Source organism: Myiozetetes cayanensis, unplaced genomic scaffold, assembly GCF_022539395.1.
Source record: "Myiozetetes cayanensis isolate MyiCay16 unplaced genomic scaffold, myiCay2020 scf10, whole genome shotgun sequence".
NCBI lineage: Eukaryota > Metazoa > Chordata > Aves > Passeriformes > Tyrannidae > Myiozetetes > Myiozetetes cayanensis.
Genome location: NW_026086605.1, coordinates 33,118,438 through 33,141,213, shown reverse-complemented (window position 1 = coordinate 33,141,213; position 22,776 = coordinate 33,118,438). Strand labels below are relative to the sequence as shown.

The 22,776-nt window shown below is 49.4% G+C and overlaps 1 protein-coding gene across 1 annotated transcript in view; it reads right to left on the bottom strand.

Moving 5' to 3' along the window:
* Positions 1 to 319: 319 nt before the first annotated feature.
* HK1 (hexokinase 1) overlaps positions 320 to 22,776 on the bottom strand; it is a 34,841-nt gene continuing 12,384 nt past the window's right edge. Inside the window, exons 4-18 of the mRNA XM_050305785.1 lie at positions 18,867 to 18,986; positions 16,115 to 16,210; positions 14,882 to 14,981; positions 14,587 to 14,770; positions 14,216 to 14,371; positions 12,428 to 12,661; positions 10,748 to 11,052; positions 10,002 to 10,150; positions 9,782 to 9,901; positions 8,867 to 8,962; positions 7,962 to 8,061; positions 5,877 to 6,060; positions 3,786 to 3,941; positions 2,851 to 3,084; positions 320 to 2,158 (exon numbers count right to left, since the gene is read on the bottom strand). Coding sequence (XP_050161742.1) covers positions 2,014 to 2,158; positions 2,851 to 3,084; positions 3,786 to 3,941; positions 5,877 to 6,060; positions 7,962 to 8,061; positions 8,867 to 8,962; positions 9,782 to 9,901; positions 10,002 to 10,150; positions 10,748 to 11,052; positions 12,428 to 12,661; positions 14,216 to 14,371; positions 14,587 to 14,770; positions 14,882 to 14,981; positions 16,115 to 16,210; positions 18,867 to 18,986 — 2,379 coding nt within the window. The 3' untranslated portion in view covers positions 320 to 2,013. The remainder of the gene's footprint in view (positions 2,159 to 2,850; positions 3,085 to 3,785; positions 3,942 to 5,876; positions 6,061 to 7,961; positions 8,062 to 8,866; positions 8,963 to 9,781; positions 9,902 to 10,001; positions 10,151 to 10,747; positions 11,053 to 12,427; positions 12,662 to 14,215; positions 14,372 to 14,586; positions 14,771 to 14,881; positions 14,982 to 16,114; positions 16,211 to 18,866; positions 18,987 to 22,776) is intronic.

Genomic DNA, 22,776 nt, shown 5'->3' with positions numbered 1-22,776 from the left:
CTGAGATCTTCCTGCACTGCAGATCCCCCTGCACAAGACAGGGCATGAGATGCCCCCAGACAAGCTCCGTGCCCCCGAAGATTTGGGCGCTGTCAGCGCTGTGCCTCTGCTGAACTACATTAGGAAACACGAGGCATGGGGACCTGGGTGAAATCCACCCTGTTTGAATCTGACCCCGAATGCCCGGGAATAAAAACACACACACAAAACACAGGCACCACTGGGATTAGGTTGCAGCTCTCCCTACACAATAGCTCTTCCCAAAGCACTAAGCCACCAGCCAACAGCGCCTCTTCCAGAAAGAACCACTAAACACCAGTTAACGCACATCAAAAAAGTTTAATATTTTCACAAGTATCACGTAACACTAGTACCAGAGCTACTAGTGTGCAAAGTAAAAAGACTCTCTACCTTTGCAAAACCAGTTAGGCATGCAATTTTTCAGGTAGACACACACTTAAAGCTGCAATGACTGTTTGTGACTCACATGTTACTTTACAACATTCACTCACAGTGCACCATAATGCATATTGAAATGTTATTGATAGGTAGGGCAATCCAAATCTTACAGGAGTGGAATGAGGACAAAGAGGAGTAGCCTGCAAATTTCCATCTACTTTCTGCAGGAAAAGGCGGAAGGGAAAACCATGCAGATATCTCAAATTCATTTTTGGTAGAAGAGTGGGAATTAAGGACTACTGTGTGGTCTCCCTCTTTGCAGAAAGTGGCGTGGCTTGCAAATGTTACTCAACATTTACATTCCTAACTGCTTCTCAGTTTCAGTAATGCAACTGGTATGCAAGTATAATACTGGCATTGACTCGACAGAGGACAGGGGACACCAAGTGTGTATGATCTTTGCTGTTGCTTTCATCCTCGGAATAAGCTGTGTCCAATTTTGGCTACCTGGTGGGTTGTCTACACACCCAGGTCCTCAAAGGTAAGATCAAAATCAAACCCTCCTATCCCTTTCTGAGCACTAACTCTGGCTGAGCATTCGTGTTCTGAGTGATTGCTGAACAGTATCAAAGATTAAAGCTCTGTGTGGAAGCAAATACCCATTTAAGGCGAGAGACGGAAGCGCCGCATCCGAGGGACGCGGGCGAGCTGCAGGTTCCGTGGAGGGGCAGCGGCGGTGCCCTGATCCAGACTAACAAGAAGAGAGAGAAAATACTTTTTATAAGAACTCTTAAACAGAAGAGCACAGCACAGCCGCGTAGGGACCGTGAATGTGCCGATCTCGCAGGTCTGGAGGTTTGGATCACCCCAATCACCAACCACTTCATTTTACTCTTTGGGGATTCCTTGCTGAAACGTGACGGATTTCGCCTGGTAACACAACACTGCTCACAGAAGCAATGGGAAATACCAGTGGAACCAGATCTGTGGGACAAGGGCATTTACTTTTACCATGACAGAACAGGCATCAAGGAAGCGAGTAAGTCGCGGTGTCAAGTCCCGCTATAGAGTTACGTGCGTGCACGGTGCTGACACACCATAACGTTTTCACAATCGCTTTAGACGGAACAACAGTAGGTAGATATGCAGGAGGGAACTGTCGCTTCCCCTTCACTAAAAGCATCAACACCCAGGTCTGGTGGTCAGCGTGCTGGCAGTGCGCTCACAGGGATGCTGCAAAGGACACGCTCGGTACGATGCAACGGTAGCTCTCAATGCACATCACTTGGGGGCAATTTCGTCTCAGACAACAACCGAGTTTTTGACAACTGCAGAAATTATAGACTGATTTTTTCCATGACCTACAGATGGGGAAGGTACCAACAAGGTGAGTAAGAAACATGCATGTTGGGGTCCAGAAACAGGAGATATTATTAACAGCACACATTCTATCTTGTATCCTATTTTTTTTTTCTTTTTTATGTCATTAGTTGTAACTTATTTTATTTCCCCCGATAAAGCAGTGAGTTCTGGGTTTTTACCAGTTCTGACTATGCAGTCGCTGCTTTATGAGAAAGTGCTCACAAGACAGAATCGGGGCCAGGGCCGTGGAGTTCAGTTCTGCTCGGCCTCGCGCAGCCGGCATCCCACGGCCGTGATGAGCGCGGCCCCCTTCCCGCTGCCGTCCTCTGACAGCAGGAAGGTCACGTCGCAGTTGGGTGCCAGGTCTTTGACTGTTTGGTGCATGATCCTCGAAAAGCTGCGAAAGGAAACACGGGCAGTGGGTGAGGGAGGCCCCGCAGCCGCCGCAGAGCGCTGCACCCCCTTTCCCCGGGGAAAGAACTGAAATGCTGGAAGCTAGGGTGGATTTGAAGACTGGGAGCAGTAGGAGTTAAAGGAAAGAAGCACTGGCATCCCAGGCCTGCCTCTCTGTCTGTGTGGGGTTAACTCAGATCACTTGTACCACAGCAAAGGGAAGAGAACAGACCATATAAGTCATCTCCTTTCCACCCACCTCCCTGGAGGGAGGGCACTTGTCTTCCTCTCCTCCTACCCCTGCTCTTTTAGACTCCTGCCCTCACCTGCACTGCTCCTCAGCAGCCCACCTCCGCTGTGCCCTGAGCAGAAACATCCTCCCCAGAGGCACCAGGCATTCCAGCACTGCTCTGGCATTGCCTGTGCACAGCCAAGAGATCCCCCCCTTGCCGTATGGCTTTCAACTCACCCAGCAAAGGCTGTGTCACCTTCGGTTTGTCACCACCCTGAGAATCTTTCACAAGTCCTTCTTGACCCTCTCGTTGCCCTTCAGAAAGCCCTAAACCCCCTGACCAAGAGTTTTCCTTCCCTGGCTCTTATCCTAGCAAGTAGGAGAGCCCAGTTCGGTGTGCGAAGAGAAGGGATGTACACACGACGCGCGACAGGTGAACAACTCCTGGGAAGGCAGATACTCACTGAGGATGTAGTTTGTACAGAGTGCCATCCACACCGACCGTTATCTCCAGGCGCTCCAACCCTCTGTTCTCCCTAATTTTATCTACAATGGCAGCCATTCCAGCGCCACACAGCTGAGCTGCTCGCCTCGACACTGCCCCGCAGACGGTCTTGACGATGATGCTGTCGTCGCAGGTGCTGTTGAGCCCCAGCTGCTGCAGGATGGTTCTCACCTGCAGCAAGGCCAACCTGTCACTGCAGAAGGAGAGCACAGTGGTAAACTAAAGGTTCCCCTCAGACAAGCCAGTGCCACGAACCCCACTGCACCCACGGCTGTATCCACGGCAGCAGCCCCAGCAGGCAGCAGCCTTTCCTGACAGTGCTAGGGACCTCAGGGAATGTAAATTCATTTGCCCCAGCACCGTGGCTGCAGTGTAGGAGAGGGGTGCGAGCAGCCACAGAGGCTCCAAGTCCAGCTCTGCATTGCCTCCCCTTCTCTTTTCTTACCATGGGGCATTTCTGGAAAATATTTTTCATGATGAACATGGGTTTTTTCCCCCCCCATAAAGACTCAGAGATCGCTTTAAAATACAGAGCCCAAGCAATAAAAACACAAAAACACCCAGTAAAAAGTGCTCACTCAGCCAGTGCTCATTCCATCCCACAACTATACCTACACACACACAAGGGGCCCAGGAAAATGGCTTGGTTTCCAAACAAGCAAATAAAACAATACAGTGAGGGAATCCTTGACAGCCTTTCCTAGGATTTAGCAATGAGCATTGAGAGAAATTCAGATGATGCTCTAAGGAGTCCTTCTGCACACACACAAAGGCTCTTACTGAAACCAAAACAGAGGAGCAAGCAATGCTCTCCAGCTGTCCCTCCCCTCCAGGGCTGTCACCAGCAGAGCACCACCACACTATTTCACACTGAACAGCCTCCCATGCTCTCACCTCTCAATCTGAGAAAGGAACTTGGTTTCGAAGATATGCCTGGTCTTCAGTGTCTCTGAAATCTGGCCTCGGAACAGGAATCCCCGTTTGGTGAAGTCGATCAAAATATTGCGGACGATTTCCCCCAGGTACATCCCACTGATCATCTTCTCGTACCTGCAAGGAAAGGCAGCGGTGCAGCCCAAAGGGAACCTGCTCAGGCAGCATCACAGGTCTGTCACCAGGCAGGTGTCCTGCCCACACATTTTGGGGACATAAAATATGCAACCCCATTCACACAGAGCAGCCATTTACTAGAAAAAGCAGGCAAGAAAAAGCAGGAAGACTCGGTGGGAAGCCTCCTGAGCTCATCTACAGACACTTCATTTATCCCTCACTGCCATGTTCCCCTAGCCAGGCATGTTAATGATGGCTGGTATTTCTTTCTCCCAGGTGGAAGAAATGAAAACCTGAGAGCAGAACAGTGCCCAGTCAAACAGAAAAAGCTCATGGTGGTGGTTCCAAACTGGTTCCACGCAGCAGAATTACAGGGACACCACAAGGAACAGTCACTGCAAGTGCAGTGTTTTTAAGGGAGTCCTGTGCTGCAAAAGCAACCCTGTGAAAGACAAAGGATGTGAAAAGGTACCTCTGGCATGTTCACAGGACCACTGACCTATAAACCAGCGAGCTGGGGGTCCAGGGTTGGTTTATGCTCTTCACTTAATTCCAGCATCTGGCATTAATTTTCCACTCCCAAAACCCCAGAGAGGAACCAAGCTGTCTTGAATCCCTCTCACACCTCACTCTGCACACAGGACCCAAGTCTGCCCCCGGGCTAGAGACAGGGAGTCTCTTCCACCTGCAGATCTCCTCCCAGCACACGACAAGGGGTGGTCCCAGAGCGATGCTCAGCACTGGTACAGGGCAGCCCTGCTTTGCATTCCTGCCCCTCCAGCACCATCCTGCTTTGAATGGAGCTTTCTGAGGCCCGTGAGTTGTGCCCTCACCAACAAACTGAACGCTCTCCCATTTCCTGAGAAGGGCCATTCAGTGATGCCTCCTTTATTTCACCTCCCCAAGCTCTACAGCAGTGTCTGTGCCCTGGATTGAGCAGAGCCCAGCACACCACCCTGCTGGAAGCAGGCCACGCAGTCCATTTAATACTAGGGACTCTCTCAGGCTTGTACCCAGCAAGAGTTCTCCCTCTTGAGTGCTTAACTATCTCTGGAATAAATTATCCCCCCTGGCAGTCTCCATGACTGCCTTTGGCTCCTTACTCCATGCCAACTCTGCTGCTGCACCAGGCTCACCCAGCATCTGCCTCCCTGGGTCTGTTTGAGCCTCAGTTTCTAAACAGCTTCCCACAGGACCTGCCAACTCGTCTGTGTATTCCTCAGGATTTTGGGCAGATTTACTCTAATCACAAAATCTTTTTAAAAGTTCCTGGCATCAAATCCTTGCTGCAGAGAACTGATGAAAAAGTGCAGTCCCAGCGTGCAGCAGCTCCAGCCCAGTTCTATCAGTGCTGGGTACACCTCCCACCAGCCCCTTCTTGAAGGGGACAGAGAAGCGCTTGCCCAAACAGGAGCTGAATCCCCAGAAGGGGGACCAAACTCCAGGACCAAGAAAGGCAGGTCCTCTAACATGACACATTTCATCCAGAAAAACGGCCTGAAAGAAGAGGCTCGCAACTGCCAGAAAGCTCCTGACCGCTTTACAGCAAGCAGCTCCAAGCTCCAACCACACCAGCTGGTATAGGCTCAGGATTTCTACAGGCACAAAAAGAGTGTTCAGCTAAAAGAGATTAACCTGAGACCAAGAGCAAAAGAATGAGAAGCCATCTTGACCCCCTCGGTACAGCACAGGGGGAGAAAAAGGGTTTCTTTGTAATGTCAAGACTTCTGAAGTCCTCACAGCAGCAAGTAAGTCACAAAAAAGCAGGGACCAGGAGAAGCACAGGAAGAGGAGATCCCACAGGACAGCAAGGCTGCAGTCATTTTCCACCTCTCCCTTCTCCGACTGGGAGAAATCCAATTCTCTCTTAAAAGCATTTAAGGCAGCCTGGCTTATATCCACAGCACACCACTTACAGCATTTGTAGCCAAGTACCTTTGCTTTCCAGCATTCAGTGAATAGTCATCAACTGCTTTGTCATATATTGTCCTGATGTCATCCAGGCATCCGTTATCCCCGAACGCTCCCCACTCCGTGTTCACGCACATCCGCCCCTGCTCGCCATCCACCATCTCTATGTTCCTCATCTCTTCCATGTAACAGGCATTGCTGCCCGTTCCTGGAGGAAGAAAACACTGACATTGCTCTTTGCTGGGAACAAAACAACGCTAGGACCAGCAACCACAGCCCCGAAAAGCCTTCTGGGGGATCCCCACGGTGCTTTTTCCTGAATGACGAAGTCAAATCATCACTTGAAAATATCAGGGAAAGGAACCAAAACGCTGCTCTTTGGTAATGCTGAACTGAAGGAGAACATTTCTGCTGTGCTGCACAGCTCAGGGGGACTCAGAGAACAGGCTCACCCCGGCTACCCACGAGGGTCCCACGCTGCAGGGAGGGGCAGCAGGGCAGCACTTTGGGTCCATGAACCCTCATGGTGTTTCTGAACCCAAAACCACAGCAAGCAACCAGCCAGATTTTGCAGTTAGGAACCACCCTTCCACAAGGCCCACGGACCCAGAGAATCCAGGGAAAATGTGCTGACCTGAGAAACCTCAGCAAGTTCTGAGGCATCAGGGCTTTTACCAGCTGATTGCCTGGGGTTTTTTCTGATTTAAAGTGCTTCTTTTCTCTGGCAGGAAGGTTACTTCCATGTTGAAATGATGCAATATCTGATTCTGCTCAAAGGGGATCCTAAGGAGTGTGGCAACTGCTCTGTGTACACAGAGGTCTTTGGGAGTAAAGCTTTATTAGCAACGAGAGGCAGCTTTAGCTGCTACCCAGGGCAAAAGTTTTCTTAAAGTAACCTAAGGAACTCCATTTAACCCTGCAGCACAGATTCTGCATCAATTATTATCAGCAAGCCTGTTTTCCTCTGCCGTTTCTGTAGGGAAATATATCAACACAGTCTGATCTAAAATAGATCCTCCCACAGCACTCCCTGCTGCAGGAGAGCTGAGCCACAGCACAGGGTTTGGGGGGTATGTCTGGGCTTGCAGACTGAGACTCAGGATTGCAGGACCAAACCCAGGTGTGGGCCACCACCAGCATCCAAGCTCCCCCAGCAGGTGCCACCAGCCTGGCCCAGGCAATCCAGGCAGGGCAGTGGGAGCCTGTCAGAGCCCAGGGTTCTCATTCCAGAAGCACCCAGACCAGCTCTGACCCCCTGCCCTGCACACAGATGCTGCTGCAGAGCATGCCTGGCAGGGCTGCAGCAGGCAGTCCTCAGCGGATGCTCCCAGCGCCCCAAGGACACGCTGTCCTTCCCGGAGGGAACTCTGGTTCCTGAAAACACGCCAGCGACGGAGCTGCGCAGACACGACTTCCTACCCACACTGCACTGTGCTGACTCATCCTGGACACCTTCCAACTGTCTGGAGGAGAAACTGGTGGCGTTTTACTTTCCTACATGCCACCTCGCCAACTTCAAGCTTGCGGGTGCTTCGTCCCCTTCTCTCCCACAGAACACTCATTTCTCTGGAGAGCTTTGGGAATTCACACCGCCCCATGTCTCAGGCTCCCCGGGCATGTGGCATTTGCAGGTCACCCGTGGAATTGCTTCAGCTGCCTCGCTGCTGGGAAGGGAGCTCTCAGTCAGTGCACTTTGTCGATCAGAGCTCTCCATCACGTGCCATTCAGGAACTGTGGCTGTGCTTTGCAAGTTTATTCTGAGAGACCACACGCTCGAGGGAAGCTGTGGGCTGGAACACCCCAGCAGGGAAACTCTGACAGGCTGAACTAACAGAAACTCCAGGAGCTGGGGAGGCTGCCTGAGCCCACCTCTGCTCTCCTCCCAAGCAGCACAGTGCCTTCACTAGATAAAACAGGCAAGATTTGTTTGGCATCACAGCCTCTGCTTATCTCAACTGACCGTGGGCAGAACTAAGCTGGCCATTGAATTTTACTCTTTCACTCCCTGAACACCCTGGTTTATTTTGAGTTAACCACAGGGATGCCTCCATGAGAATACAGACAGATGTGTCGACATGCTGTTCAATAAAAAGCAGCTCTAACACATACCCACAATGAGCCCGATTTCACAGTTTGGGTCTTCATAAGCACAGGTCATCATCGTGCCCACCGTATCATTCACCACAGCCACCACATCCAAGTCAAACTCCTTTGGGAGAGAGAAATGCAACAGTGAGAACTCTGGCCTTGGGGCAACCATCACACCAGAGGGGACACGAGAGGAGCACACCAAAGGGGATGCTGTCAAAACACACTGGAAGCAAACAACTAAAATTACCATCCTGATTTCAGACACACAGAAATAGGAACTTAATCTACCAGCAGGCAGCTAAGGCTCCTCACATGTTGTATCCATGACAGACTGTCTCCAGAAGAAAGAATATTCCTGGCTGTTCTCTTTGGCTTCGGTATGTTATGCACAGATCTTGTTCAAAGGCAAACGGCAGAGGACTATCAGCATTCTCTATTACAGCAATGAGGTAGCAAATCCAGTAACAAAGGTTTTAAGACCTCCTTTTCACTGGCTGACAAAACCTCTGCAAAATTAATGTCCTCCTCAGGCTATTTTTCTTCCCTTCCTAGAAAGTTTTGGCTAAGCCAGTTGAGGCATTTGAAAGATCAAGGAGGGGAGGGGGGAAAACTGCCCTTTAGGGTGCACTGAGGTGCCTTCCTACAATCACCACTTTGAAAACTCCTGCTTTCTCCATGCTCTGACAGATAGGAAAATTGTCACAGGGTTTGAAAGAAGTCTTGAAAGTTGGGGCAAATTTGGACAGTTAGAAGCCTCTGAGAAAAAAAAACAACTTTCTGTGCAGGACAGGAGAAACAGCTCATCTCCACAAGGCACACACACCCTGTGAGAGGGAGCCAGCCTGACCCACAAGGTCTGTCAAGTCTGGAGAGGAGGGAGGAGTAGAAGAAGAAAAAGAAAACAAAACCAAAAGAAAAATCACCTCTCTTCTTTTAATTCCTTCTCTAAGCAAATATACCACATCTTCTCCCTCGCAGTCTGTAGCTTTGAAGCCTTTTGTCCAATTGAGAAGGATACCCTAAAAAGCAAGAAAATAGGTTACCAAGTTGATAAGACTCAGATGCTGCACTCCATATTTCAAATGATTTAGTTTGAGGTTTTACAGAAGAGCCTCTGTGAAAAAGATATGTGGAATTCACATCTAAAACTACTAATTGTGCTTTGTATCTGAATTTCCAGAGCGATGCAAGAAACTAAAGAAAAAACCAAAACCAAACCAAAACAAACAAAAAAACCGCACAAAAAACCAAAAAAAAACTGTGACAGAAAAAATGTCTTTCTTCAAAAAAAACAGCTAAGTAGACAGGAAAGTGTTAAGAGCTGCACAGGTGGGGTTGGTGTAAATCTGTGGCAGTGAAGAAGTTAAACACGTAAGAGGAAAGAACAAGGGCACACCTGTCAGGGACGTGCTGCAGGCCACACTGTCACCTTAGGGTGACACAGCCCACAGGCCCTGGTCCATCTGCTCCATCCCATGTGACAAAATGAACTAGGAACAGGTGCAGGGATGGACTTTTGCTTACTGCTTGCTAAACCAGGGAAGTATCACAGACCAGCAGGTTTATACAATGGGGAAGAACATAATGCCTTAAAAAAGGGGTAACAGCACCAAGGAAAATTTAAAATGCTCTTATCTTCACAGCCATGGGCTGAGCAGCATTTGCATTACTACCCTTAAAGGAACTATTTATAGGAGCAGCTGTACTGATGAGGGTCAGAAAATAAACCTTCCCCTTGTACAACCTTCCTGTAAGCGTCACGTGGATGATGCGAAGACAGAGAAACCAGGCCTGGCACAGGCACAAAAGCAGATTCAAAAGACAACTAAGGAACTTACAGCATCCAGACTGGTCTGCTTGCAAGGGAAGGAAAAGGTGAAGCCGAGAGGAAGACGTGCACCTTTTATCCCCATATAATCCAGGAAGTCAGAAATGCAGGTAACGATGTGATCAAACAGCTTGAAAGAGAAAAGTCACAATATTTGCAGGTGTACATGTTATTTGCTCTTAAAGAGTTATTTAAAAAGCAGCACTGCAGCCAGAGAGAAACAAAAATACCTCTTCTCCTGTTCCCTGCATCACCTCTATAGGAATGGCATAGATCTTGTTGTGCATCTCAACTGTTCTCCTTTTACCACTGCGGATTTTCACCAGCAAAACTCTAAAGTTTGTCCCTCCAAGGTCAAGTGCCAGAAAGTCTCCGTTTTCTGTAAAAGAACATGTGTGTAAATTTGAAGAACCATAAGCAAAATCTGAAAAAGTGCTTTCCCAAGAAAGTACTTTGAAAGAAAATCTCCAAGAAACTCAGCTGGGAAGATCTTCATCAAAGGAGGATTTTAGAAGCTGTTCTGATTATTCCACCTCCGTTTTTTGTGTGTGTTTTTGTTTTATTTTTGGTTTTGTTTTACTTCAAGCTGACAGGAACAAAGTACCCACAGAACCATTCCCTGAGAGAAAGTAGAAATTTGGCCGCGCTGATGGGCAAAGAACTGCCCAGTTAGTGCGAACAGGGTTCGTGTGGGTTTGGGTTTACGAACCCAACCTTGGCTTTATGAGCCCAGCTGTGGTTTTATCCCCTCAAGCTGTGGCTTTGCTTGCACCCTGGGGTAAGGACATGGGGCCAGCAACCAGCACAGGGCAGCGCAGGCTGAGATCTCCTCCTTCGCACAGCCCAGGTTCCTCTTTGTTCGCACCGGATCTGCCCCCCCTCCATCAAACTCCAACCCAAACCCCACTGCCGGGAGCCGGTTTTGGGCACCCCATACCCGAGCCAGCGTCCCCCCTCCACGAGGTCACGCCTCTACCTGTCCCATCCGGCGTGCTGCGGACGAAGGTGGGCAGCATCTTCACTTTGGCCGTCTCGTGAGTCTTCTTCTTCAGCCCCGCTTCCATCTCCGCCCTCATCCGCTTCTTGACCTGCAGCAGCTGCTCGTGGGTGAGCTTGAACTCGGCCAGGGTCTCGTCGATGAGCCGGTGCTGCTCCGACAGCCGGTAGGCCACGGCCGTCACCATGGCCGCCCCCTTCCCGCTGCCGCTCTCGGACAGCAGGAACCGCACCTCGGAGTCGGGCACCAGGCGCCGCGTGGTTTTGTGCAGGCGCCGGGCGTACCTGGGGGAGAGGAGGCTGCGAGCCCCACGTCTGCACGGGCCCTCCCCGGAACCTGCGCTGCCAGGTGGCGAGGACACCCGTCCTGCCCAAATTGCCCCCAGCCTCCCAAGCAGGAAAGCTGCCAGGGAAGAGCAGCTCTGCCCTGCGGCCTCCTCGCTCCTGAGTTTCTCAGCAAAGCCAGCAAAAAGCAGGGAAGAGCAGCAGAGTCCCTGACCGTGACCCCAGATGAGAGAAAACCTGCTGCTCTGATCCCCCCTGCTGAGGGGGGGGATCCTGCTGCTCTGATCCCCTGCTGCTCTGATCCCCCCTCCTGAACTCACTGGTTTAGATGGTGTGAGGAAATAGTTCAGAAATTGCCCACGTCTGTTATCTTCACAGAATACGCTGAGTTGGAAGGCACCCACAAGGAGCACTGAATCCAACCCTCAGCCCTGCACAGGACCAGCCCCAAGAGTCACACCCTGTGCCTGAGAGGATCATCCAAACGCTCCCTGAGCTCTGTCAGCCTTGGTGCTGTGACCACTGCCCTGGGGAGCCTGATCAGCGCCTAGCCACCCTCGGGGGAAAGAACCTTGTTCCAATATCCAACCTAAACCTCCCCTGACACAACTTCAGGCCACTCCCTCAGGTCCTGTCACTCTCTAGACCTGCCCATCTGGAAAAACTAGTCAAAACAGGATTCCTGGAAATTCTTTTGTTTGCCAAAATTTTATGGTTGTCTTTAACAGAGGAAAACACTGTTTTCAACAAAATAATGAGGAACTGAAAATGAAACACCAACCACATTTCTCCTTTCAGAAGTTTCCTCAAAAATGGCACTTTCTGATTTCTACATAACTCTAAGCAGCTTAAAAATTAAAAACATTATTTGATTAAAAATATTATTTGATTAAAAATATTCACTTTAAAGATGCAGAAAAACAAGACAAAGCCAGTTTTTTAAAGGTCAAGGAAATGTAACTACCATTTTTTTCCCCCGGTTTCCAAGTATATCTTCAGAAAGGACTGTAAAAAATAGGGTTCAGCATGGGCATTTTAAAAACAATTGAGTTGAAACTGGAAATGGATATGAAGGCGAATTTATGGGGGTCTCTTCATAGCCCAGACTGAGGGCACGAAGTAAGATTTCGTACAAAGAAACTCTCCTTCCGAGAGGTCTACTGAGATGCCTTAAGGTACCTGCTCACACCACTGTAGCTTTCCCTGATGTTGCAGTACCCAGTTACTCAGGGGTCCAGTCCTTTTCTGTGTGGTTTTTAAAATCTCACACTGCTCCTTCACTTAACCACATCTCTGCTTTCCCCCTGAGCTCCCCAGCTCAGCCCCAACGCCCACATTCCGGGCTCCTCGTCTCCCACCCGAACCGGGGACTCACTGTGGGTGCATCTTGTAGAGGGAGCCATCGACCCCCACGGTGGTGCGGAGGCGGCCCACGCCCTTGTTGTCCCGCAGCTGGTTGAGGATGGCGCCCAGGGTGGAGGCCACCAGGTTGGCGGAGCGGAAGGACACGATGGTGCAGACGTGCTGGACGGCGATGCAGTCCTCGTGGGACGGCTCCACCCCCAGCCGCGTCAGGATCTCTTTGGCTTTGTTCAAACCTTCTTTGCTCCTGCAAAGAGACAGCAGCAGAGGGGACTCCTCAGCGGGGATGTGCTGAGGGCTGAGATGCATCCAACCGCAGGTGGCCCCACCTGGGGTTTGACAAAGTTAGAAAGAGAATTTCTCAGAGATCTGGACCGGGAAGCTCTACTAGGTTTGAAATAAAAATGCTCTAAACATGCATTCACTCACAGATGGAAACAGCCTTCCATTAAAGCCTGGTGCAAATATGCCACCTACGAATGGACCTGGAGGAATTAAATGCCTTTTCATCACGCTGATGTGTTAAACTTCCAACAGCTTCTCTCGAGCACGAAGCACCAGCCCCACATTTCAGCACAGGCCTGAGCACACACCTAATCCCACGCTGGCTCGCTCTTATGTCTCAATAAATTAAGCCCAGTGTGAAAAACAAAACCTCGAGCGAAGGTTGCCTAAGTAATTTCATGCTAACAGATCTCTTTTCGGGCTTTTACAACCTCACTGAATCTCTGCCTCTTGCACTGCTTTTTCCCTCGTTAGCATCCAGCCCGAGCGGAAAGCTTCTGGCAAAACTTCTCCACACTCAGCTCGGTCATTTCCCAGACAAAAACACGAGGAGTACATCTTGCATCACTAACTGCACTCCATATATCTTTTTAAGGACTCTTGCGTTTTCCTAGCACCAGCTAGGAATGTGAAGCTGCACAGGGATGTGCCCTCTACTTATAGTAACCAAGGTGCTCTTCAGGAAGTGAGGTAGGATTTCAGGGCAAATTTTACTCTTAATAACTGAATTTCTCAATAACTGTGTTTTTCTAACTGCTGTTCAGAGTTACCCTGGTCCATAACACAGACCTCTGTGGTTAAGACAAATGAACACACACATCTAATGGAAAGCTGTTCCGATAAAGACGGTCTGCAGGGACAGGAGTGAAAGGTGGCAGGAGGAACAGGCATTGTAGAAGTTACTGGCTGTTTTCAAAAACAAAAGCCAGACCAGTGACTACAGCACAAACCATCCCAGTGATGTGAATTTTAAAAACACCAGGGAAAGAGCCTGTTAGTCCTGACCAAAGGGGCGATGACACCGTAAGAAACCAACTGGCACATAGCTCAGAGGTCACCGTGCAGCACCCGGCACTGCCTACGAGACTGAATGCTCTGCCTTGTCACGCTTGTTTTCCTGCTGCCCAGCAATCCCAGGGATACAGCACGGAGCAACACAAGTATTTGCTAGGAGGCACTAAGCCAATTCACTCCCATGTTTAGCTGTGGGGTAGCAACTTTGGAGATTTAGTGAGCAGGGTGAGAGGAGGTACAGCTCATACCCTGAAGCTACGCGGACTGGCAGATTTTACAGTTCCTCCCAACACTGAGAAAGGGAGAAATCTTGGGGAAGAGGGCACAGACAGTCTGGTGGGGGTCCCCACATGGCAGCCCTGCACCTGCACTGCACCTGCACCTGTGGAGGATGGCAGCCACCCCCAGTGCAGCACATCTCCCCCCAAAGCAAAAACAGACGCTGGAAAATTAACATTCAGTGTCAGTGTGAAGCCCAGGAGAACAGGGCTAGATTACTCACTTTTCTATGGCAGAAACATGCTTTGTCTCAAACTTCCCTTTGGTGAGAAGCTCAGGGGTGATTCTCCCCTCAAAAAGTAGCCCCTCCTTGGCCATCTTCACCAGGATGAGCCTTACCAGCTCCCCCATGTACAGCCCGCTGACCATCTTCTCAAACCTGCAGGAGAGGACAGCAATCACCCACAAATGCATGGGCAGCACGGGGAGGCCGAGCCCAGCTGTGCCAGGGCAACACCCGGCCCAGCTAGAGGTTTGCCTCACCAAAGCCAAGGTCAAGCTTTCTCGAACAGCAGAATTCACAACACAGGTGGAAAAGGCAGCACGGAGCAGAAAAGAACAGAAGCAAAGTTCCCAAGTAACTGCCTCACTCACAGCTGCTTCCCTGGGTTAAGGGATCCACGATCGATCTCCCGATCAAACTCAGTCCTGATGTCTTCTAGTGAGCCGTCATCCCCAAAGGCCCCCCACTCGGTGTTGATGCACATCCTGCCCTCGTCCCCTTCCACCAGGTCGATGTGCCGCATCTCCTCCATGTAACACGCGTTGGTGCCGGTGCCTTTGGGGAAAGCACATCAGAAGCTGCTGACCGAGCCGGCCAGGCAAAGGGAGAAAAGCCACGTGCAGCAGCAGCAGCAGCAGCAGCAGCAGCAGCAGCAATGTGTGTTACCAATGATCAGGCCAACTTCGCAGCGCTGGTCGTCAAAGCCACAGGTCATCATCGTCCCGACGGTGTCGTTCACAACAGCCATGATATCCGCGTCGTAGTCCTGAGGGAGCAACAGACACCACTGGGGCACTCTGGGAAACGCTGCTCCTGTCCATCTCTGGTTTGCTTTCACAAGGAACACTGCTCAACTTTCTCAGCATCCCCTGCTCCACCTGCCAGTTCCCCATCCCATGTACCCAAGAATGAGAGCAGACTGATGGCAAACAGTGAAACAGCACTAGCATCATTCTAGACGGCAAAGACCTGCTCTCACATAAGTACTCTTAGGCAGGAAAGAAAAGGGAGGAGGAATTCTGCATGGAGCGATTTGAAGCAGCTGCTTGAGGAGCCAGTCTGGAAAACATTTCTCCTAGGATTCACTTAAACCAGGAGTTTTATTTCCAGTGAAGATTTTAATACAGAAATAATGCCATTAAATAAGCTAACCACATGACGTGCACCCACTCCTTTCCAGATTCCTCAGTGCGTGATTCCACCAACTCTGATGATAGTAACTGACTATGGCAATGTTGTTTGGTGACAGCACAACTCAGGTGTGCTTAGGAGTCCACAACTGCCCAAAGTGAGCAAATACTCTCAGTTCCTGATGAATATAGATGCTGAGTAATCAACATATCACCCGGCTGCAGGCATTATGCAAACCCAAATTCATGCTATCTCACGCTCAGTGCCTTTTTATTTGTTTTAAATCAGCAAGCCGGTCACCTTCACTCTCCATGAAGTCAGCAGTGAGAAACTGCAAGGAACAACACAGTTCACTGAGCCTGAAATTCCCCCTCTCCTCTGCTCTGCTCCTCTTCTGCTCCCTGGCACAGCAGGTGCACACAGCTGAGCCCAGTCCATGAGCCAAAGTTTCCCAGGAATGGGATGCACTGGTATCACGGAAAAGCCACAGCACTTTCTCAGTTTTTGGAGACTGATAAAATTGCTGCAGGTTGCCCGTGAAAAGACAAGACATAAGAGCTCAGATCTGTGCCGTGAGGAAAATTGCGGCTTCCACGCAACAACTCTGATGTCGCTTCATTTTTTCAGCAAAGGGCAAAACTACACCTTTCCATGCAGGAAAGCAGAGCTCCACCGTCACTCAGACCACCCAGCCACGCGTGTGACATGAAGGGTGGTGGTCCCTGACTAAGCTGAGATCCAGTTAAAAAGAAATGAAGTACAATTTACCCCACGTTTCTTGATGGCCTTGTTAAGCAGCCTCACGACATCTGCTCCCTCCACTCCACTTGCTTTGAAGCGCTTCGTCCAGGTTATCAGAATACCCTGATAAAACAAGACAGCAACACTCAACCCAATACAATAATAAGGCACACACTGATTATTTTTTTTCCTTAGAAACAAGATTTTACACTGCAAATGAATCTTCATGTCTCTTTTCTTATACGGCCTAACAACCCAACATGAGACAACTGGTGGTCTTTGAGTCTAGTCACAGTTTGCTGAAAGATAGAAAATTGCTTTCCCTTGCCATGCTAGAAAGTGGTGTGTCTGCATTTTGTATTTTCAGCTTACTCTTCTCCCTGTTACTCCTCGACAGTTTTTCTTGGAAAACCATTTAATCCTTTTGGGCCATGGAAATCGACTGCTTTCAGAAAAAGCTGACTGTGCGGGACCGACCACAGAGCAGGGCTGTGCCGTTGGTACGTCCAGGACTCGGTGCAGTGGGGATCAGGCTACTGCACAGCTCCTGCCTGGCTTGTTTAACTGTGGGATCACGTTTAGGGGCTGAAGCAAATGGAAATACTGGAAAGTATAACAATGCATGTCCCCAGTTTACAGCACGGATCACAGAGGAAATCCTGGCATTGAATTCCTTGTCTGCAAACTGTCATGGAGAGCCTGCAAATCCCCCAAGGTAAGGACTGTATCTGACCTTCTGCTATTTACATAATGACTGGTTGAATCAGAGTATTCAGTATACAAGTAAATAGTAATAAAAGAAAGAAAAGAGCATTGACAGTGGTCAACAGGAAAGACAACTCAAACCAGCTCAGCCTTCCATACTCACAGTATTCACATCTGTCACAACAGGAGCCCAGGACGCTAAAAACCAGAAAAGCTGAAGCCTGCAGGCACAAGCAGCCATTGTCCAGGTGTATGTTTGGCCATATCTCAGCTTAAAAATCAAATTTGCCCTCCAAACTGGGACAGTTACAGGAGATAGAGGGCCAGGGCAGCTCTTTATGGACCAGAAGGTGTTCTCCTACCACTTAGACCATGAACTCGGGTTATTTAAGTTTTGCCACTGTGCTGCCCTCATTTAGAAACCTCATTTGGCATCATTTAGAAACCCAGCAACGCCCTGTTCTGCTGTGCAGGGAAACCATGGGCAAAGCCCTCTCTGGTGGCACAGTTTTAATGGGCTAAAAGGGCACTTTGTTCCACAGAACTTTTATAAGAAACTGGTCAAACCACACTGGCAACGAGCAGCTCCTCTCAGCTGTCCGTGACACTGTGCTGGAAGGAGTTTTTGCTCTACCAGCAGGGCCTTGGCAGTAGGAAGGAGCCCTTGGAGTGCAGCAGGGTTGTGTGGGACCCAACCATGCAATGCACATCTTGTCAACCAGGGACCACCCTGCCTCCTTCTGCCCACCAAGCACAACAAAACAGCACCCAGGCAAGCACAGCCTTACAGAAGCAGCAACCCAGGAACAAAGCTGGCCCACAGAATCCAGAAAAATGTATTTTTCAAACAGTCAGAACATCACAAAAACTCTTAGAAAGAGAGGTGAGGGGTTTTATTGGGTGGTTTGTTTTTTTTTTACTTAAGAGACACTCTTCCTTGTCTCTTACTACCCCACTGCACTCTGCCCCTGCACCCCACATGCTGCCTGCCCGCCCCTGCCCCACACAAGCACCATTCCATCCCAGCTGGCTTCAGCAAACCAGCCCACAAACCAGCGCCTTCCATCGTGCAGCTGAACAAACCTCCCCAAGGGCAACTCAACTGCATGGCCACACCCCAGCCCAGCTCTGCTGTGCTCAGGAGCCTGAGCCTTACCGTGCACCACGGCCAGCCAGGAGAGCTGCTCCAAGGTCAGCTCATCTCCCCTGATCCAGTGCAGGGAAAGGCAGCCCTCTGTTCTGAGGCCCTGAGGTGATCAGCACCCCTGGGCTCAGCTCTCAGCGCCTCTCAGCAAGTATGAAATGTAATAAAAACAGTGCCTCACCTGGCCCTCAGCACCAGCATCTGGGGGGCTGTTGCACCGGGCTAACCTAGAGACCTGCAAGCTGGAAAAGCAGGTCGTGCTTTAACAGGGCAACCTCTGCTTTTGGTGAAGGTTTAACTTCCCTGCACTCACTCGCTTCGCCGTTGCCATGGCAATGCCGTGCGGGGAGGCTGCTGAGTCACTTGTGATCCAGAGAGCAAAGGCAGGAAAATCCCACAGCATCCTCGTGGTGGGAATCTCGTCAGTCACTTCACAAAGCTGGTTATTCCCACCCTCTTTAAAGCAGGCTGGTCCCGGGTGACCTGCCCGACTGCCCTCAGCGCACCCAGCCTGTGACGTGGCTCGGGCTCAGGAGGGACACCTGGATCCGGATCCGTGTGAGGGTCAGCAAAACCTGAGCAAACCCTGCTGGGCTGGGTCCCTCCCAGGCACACCCCACGGAGAGGTGAAAAGGGCTGCACAGGAGGCAGGAAAAACCACCACGTGTTTATGGGGTAAATCACAACACCGAGGAGCTCACGCAGGGACAGCACAAAACATTCGGGACAGCACAAAACATTCGGATGCCTCTTCCTCGTATGTTACCCAGCTCTTTTAAGCAGAAACATAAACACAAACACAGTCTGACAGTGAAATATAACACTCATTTATCCCCCAAATGAGCCCTGTCTGGGATGCTGCTTTCATCGCAGTGTTTTAATAACACAGCAACTCTTCTGCATATTAAGAGACTTGTGAAATCTTCTTACCTCATCTAGCTTGGACTGTCGACAGGGGAAAGAAAACGTAAACCCGACTGGCAATTTCTTGTCTTTGATTTGTTGTTTCTCCATGAAGTCTCCCAGGCACTCAGCAACATGATCAAAAAGCTGTAAGAAAGGTATAAAACCACGGTGATTAGAGATACAGCTTCAGAGAGAAAATGTTTCAAGCTCCATAATGAAAACTGCACAGGGTGAGGGGAAAGGGGAAAATTGTTGCTGCTCCAGATTTTAAAAGATATATAAATGGCATGGCTATGAAAATACTCTCAGGCAGTGTGCATTAACATAGTAATAATTAATAAATTATAAAATACTTTGTTCTTTTACACACCTAATTCTGCAGGCATCTATTACACCCATACAGAAACACTTTTCATGAAAAAAGGGGCTTGTGGCTCTCAAGCCTGCTGTAAGCCTTCCACTTAATATTTGATGAGCTCAAAAATGTTCTTTTAACCTTTCAACAACAGGAAGGAGAATCTCAAAAGAACACATGGGATCCAGACCCACGGGAGGTTCAGCACTTTTTTAATGACACAGAGAAGATAAGATCTGCTTCACCAGAGCATTGCTGAGACCAGAGAACCCAGCACTCTGCAGGAACCACCCAAAAAGAACATTCTCTCTCAAATCTATTCCTAAAGCACACAACAAACAAACAAAAAGAACACCCAAAGGATTTTGTCTAAATATTTTACATGCTCTGAGAAACAACCCAACATGGGGACATTTTCTGCATTTTTTGGACAGCTGAACTATGCAGGCAGCCTGCACTGGGCTTGTGGGTACCAATTCCCATCCAGTGCCTCAGTGGGTGACCACTGCATGATGTGTCCCTGCCAGCCAGGTCTGGAGCCAGGCAGGCACAAAGGCCTCTCACACCAAGCCTTTTGGAAAGCCCCTCAAGACTCAAAGCTGAAATCAAGCCCAATCAGTTGAAGCAACAAACATGCACATTTGTATTTACCAGTACCAGAAAGCCAGACATGCCTTGAACTGACCCATACCACAAATGGATGGCAAACTATTAACAAGCTACCACCTGCCCCAGGAGATAACTGGGCTTCACATTTTAACTCCCTGAAAGAAAAAACAAACAAACAAAACCCAAACAAAAAAGCCCAATCCTATCTGGAGCAGCATTGGTGGGACAGGACCAGGTAAACTGCCCAGGAGGCTGGGGCTAACTGGGAAGGAGTACAAAAAGCCATCTGTTGTGGTTCCAATTAGCCCACACAGCTTTATTAAGAACAACTTAAGAGTCTTGGAGAGGTGGGAATGCACTACAGACAGGCTGCAGCAATTACAGCTGCAGGAATATTTTGCCCTTCGAGGCAGGTCAAGAAGCGGTGTGTATAATGTTACAATTAAACCGAACACCTTAAACCTATTCTTTAATTGAGGTCAGATTTGATTAAGCAGAAGAACAGGAGTTTCCCAGAGAGAATGCTGCCATTCATTGTCCTGGGCAAATCAAGGACATTTTGCTGAGCCCACGCAGTGAAACAACATGGGAAAGAATGTACACTGCTGCACTTCTGGAGGACTACTTTCAGCTATTCAGATTAATGAGAGAGGAAGAGGAGTTATGAAAAGAACTATAGTTAAGTAACAAAATATGAGAATTTCTCCAGGAGGAACACAGAAAGAGCTGGAGTGTGTGTTTTGATTATGCTTTCCATCTGAAAGTATCTTGCTGAATACTCAATACTACTAAACTTTCAGCTGCTTCCAGGATTACAAACAAAAGCCAGGGGCCAACATCAAACCCCTGGGGAGTTCAGAGAGCAGGAAGCAGAAACGTTGACTGTGTGCGCTGCTACAAAAATCCCTCTCGTGCAACGAACCACAACTGCACAGGGAAGAGATGGATTTGCTTTGTAAGTCCAAAGGCAGAAAATCCCTGGGCACTCCCCATGGACTCCAAAGAGTCCGTGCACCTGCTGTGTTTGCCCAGGCAGCCCTGGCAGGACCTGCTGGTGCTGAGCCCTGAGCTGGCAGTGCTCTGGGAGTCGCCTGGGCTCTGGGCTGCAGCGGGCACGCTGATCGGGCAGGAGGTGCAGTTAAACCATCAGCCACAGCCTGGGCACCACGGGGGCTGTGCCTGCTCAGTGAGTTCTGCTGCTGTTCTTCACACAGCACACAGGGAAGGCACCGCCCGAAAGCAGAAAACAGAGAGGCGCTTATTCATTTTGTACCATGGATGTTCATACGACTTTCCCTAAGGAGACTCAAGGAAGTGTCTGTGTGTGCCCACGCCCACACCAACATCCAAACCTTCCCAGTGCCAAATGACTCTGACAGGACAGTCTGAGGGAACATTACAAGGTTCCTGTGGATTTCAATAAAGCAGGGCAGGTGGACTGAGGAAAAATCCAAATTCCCATTCCCCATACAGGTGGGAGGTAGGGAATTTCATCAAATGTCTGAGATGGACAGAGTGAACACCACAGGTAAGAGGGAAGGACCAGCCTGATTCCACACATTTACAGACCTGAAGCAATATAACCATGAGATGCTGAGCAATAGATCAGGCTTCATTAACTCCTCTGGCCATGAAGCTGCCTGCTCAGGCTGGGCTCCAAGAGGGCTCCACAAGGACACATTTAGCTGGCAGACAGGAGATTTTGGCAAGCAACTCAAGATCCGAGCTCAGGCTCAAGCTCCCAAATGGGGATGTTTTAAGGAGCAAGGAAACCACAGCTCCAGATCAGAACAGCCACAGATCCATAAACTACCTCCAGTGGCAGCAGATCACAATAAGCAACAGCAAAATCAAGCCTCAGGTACGCTCCTGTTTGCTGAGTTGACATGGGAGACAAGCTTCTTACAAATTTTAGACCTGCTATTTCACCACTGAAATCAATTAGAGTTTTGCCCTTGATTTTGACAGGGAACTGTCTCTGACTGGCAGAGCTGTCAGCCCATGCCTAAGAGATGGGAATAAAACAGAGGTTTGAATGCCATGAAGTAGAAAATATCAAAATGAACCGTGCTAGTGAGCCACGAAGCCATAAATCACAATCCTCCAATAAGCTGATTAAGGACTAAGCTTTAAGAGTATAACTCACCCAAGTTAATGACACAGCTTGCTGGAAATCATTAGTAGCCTACCCCAGGCAGGCAATTCAGTACAAGTATTCCACAAATCTGGCTCAGAGGTTTCAGGAAACCTCCACCATATCCATCAGTCAGAAGCAACAAACTGTGCCTGCCTGTGCCTCCTGGGCATCCCCCCATGCTGCCCTGGGAAGTCACACAGCAAGCACTGGATATTGTCACAGGACAACTTCAAACCTGGCTGTAATTCTGATGATGCTTCCAGTTCTCCTTCTCCTGGTTCTCAAATACTGGGAGTGACTGTGCCCACGGGGTCAGTGGAAGCCTTGCTTGCCTCTCTTTAGGCTTAAAAGCCATGACAAAGCCTATCAGCCTGAGCTGCTTCCCGACAGCCAAATGGCCTTTGGATATTTAAAAATTAAAGCACGAGCATGACACAGCCGTGGGAAGAGAGTAGACCTGATGTCTCCTTTCCTGGCTTCACCCTTACTGTGTCTCCATCAAGTCTGCCCACACCCATCCATGGACACGCAGCCCCCTGCTCCCAACCTGCCCCCGAGCAGCCCTCCCAACTTCAGATATCATAGTAATGCTCTCACCAGTTCTACTGACAGGCCAGAATTGCCACCTTACACTCACTGCTGCGTAAGAATGCAGCAGGTACAGACATTAAGGGCATTAAGGTGAGTACAGAAAATATATTAAAGGTAGAAATGCTATTCCCAGAATTTTTCTCCTCTTTTGTTTATTTTTCTGAAACAAGCTTTAAGTTACCTGCAGGTCTCATACTCCTAAGCAGCACCTCATTCTAGTAAAAAGTGTAAAAACCTTGCTG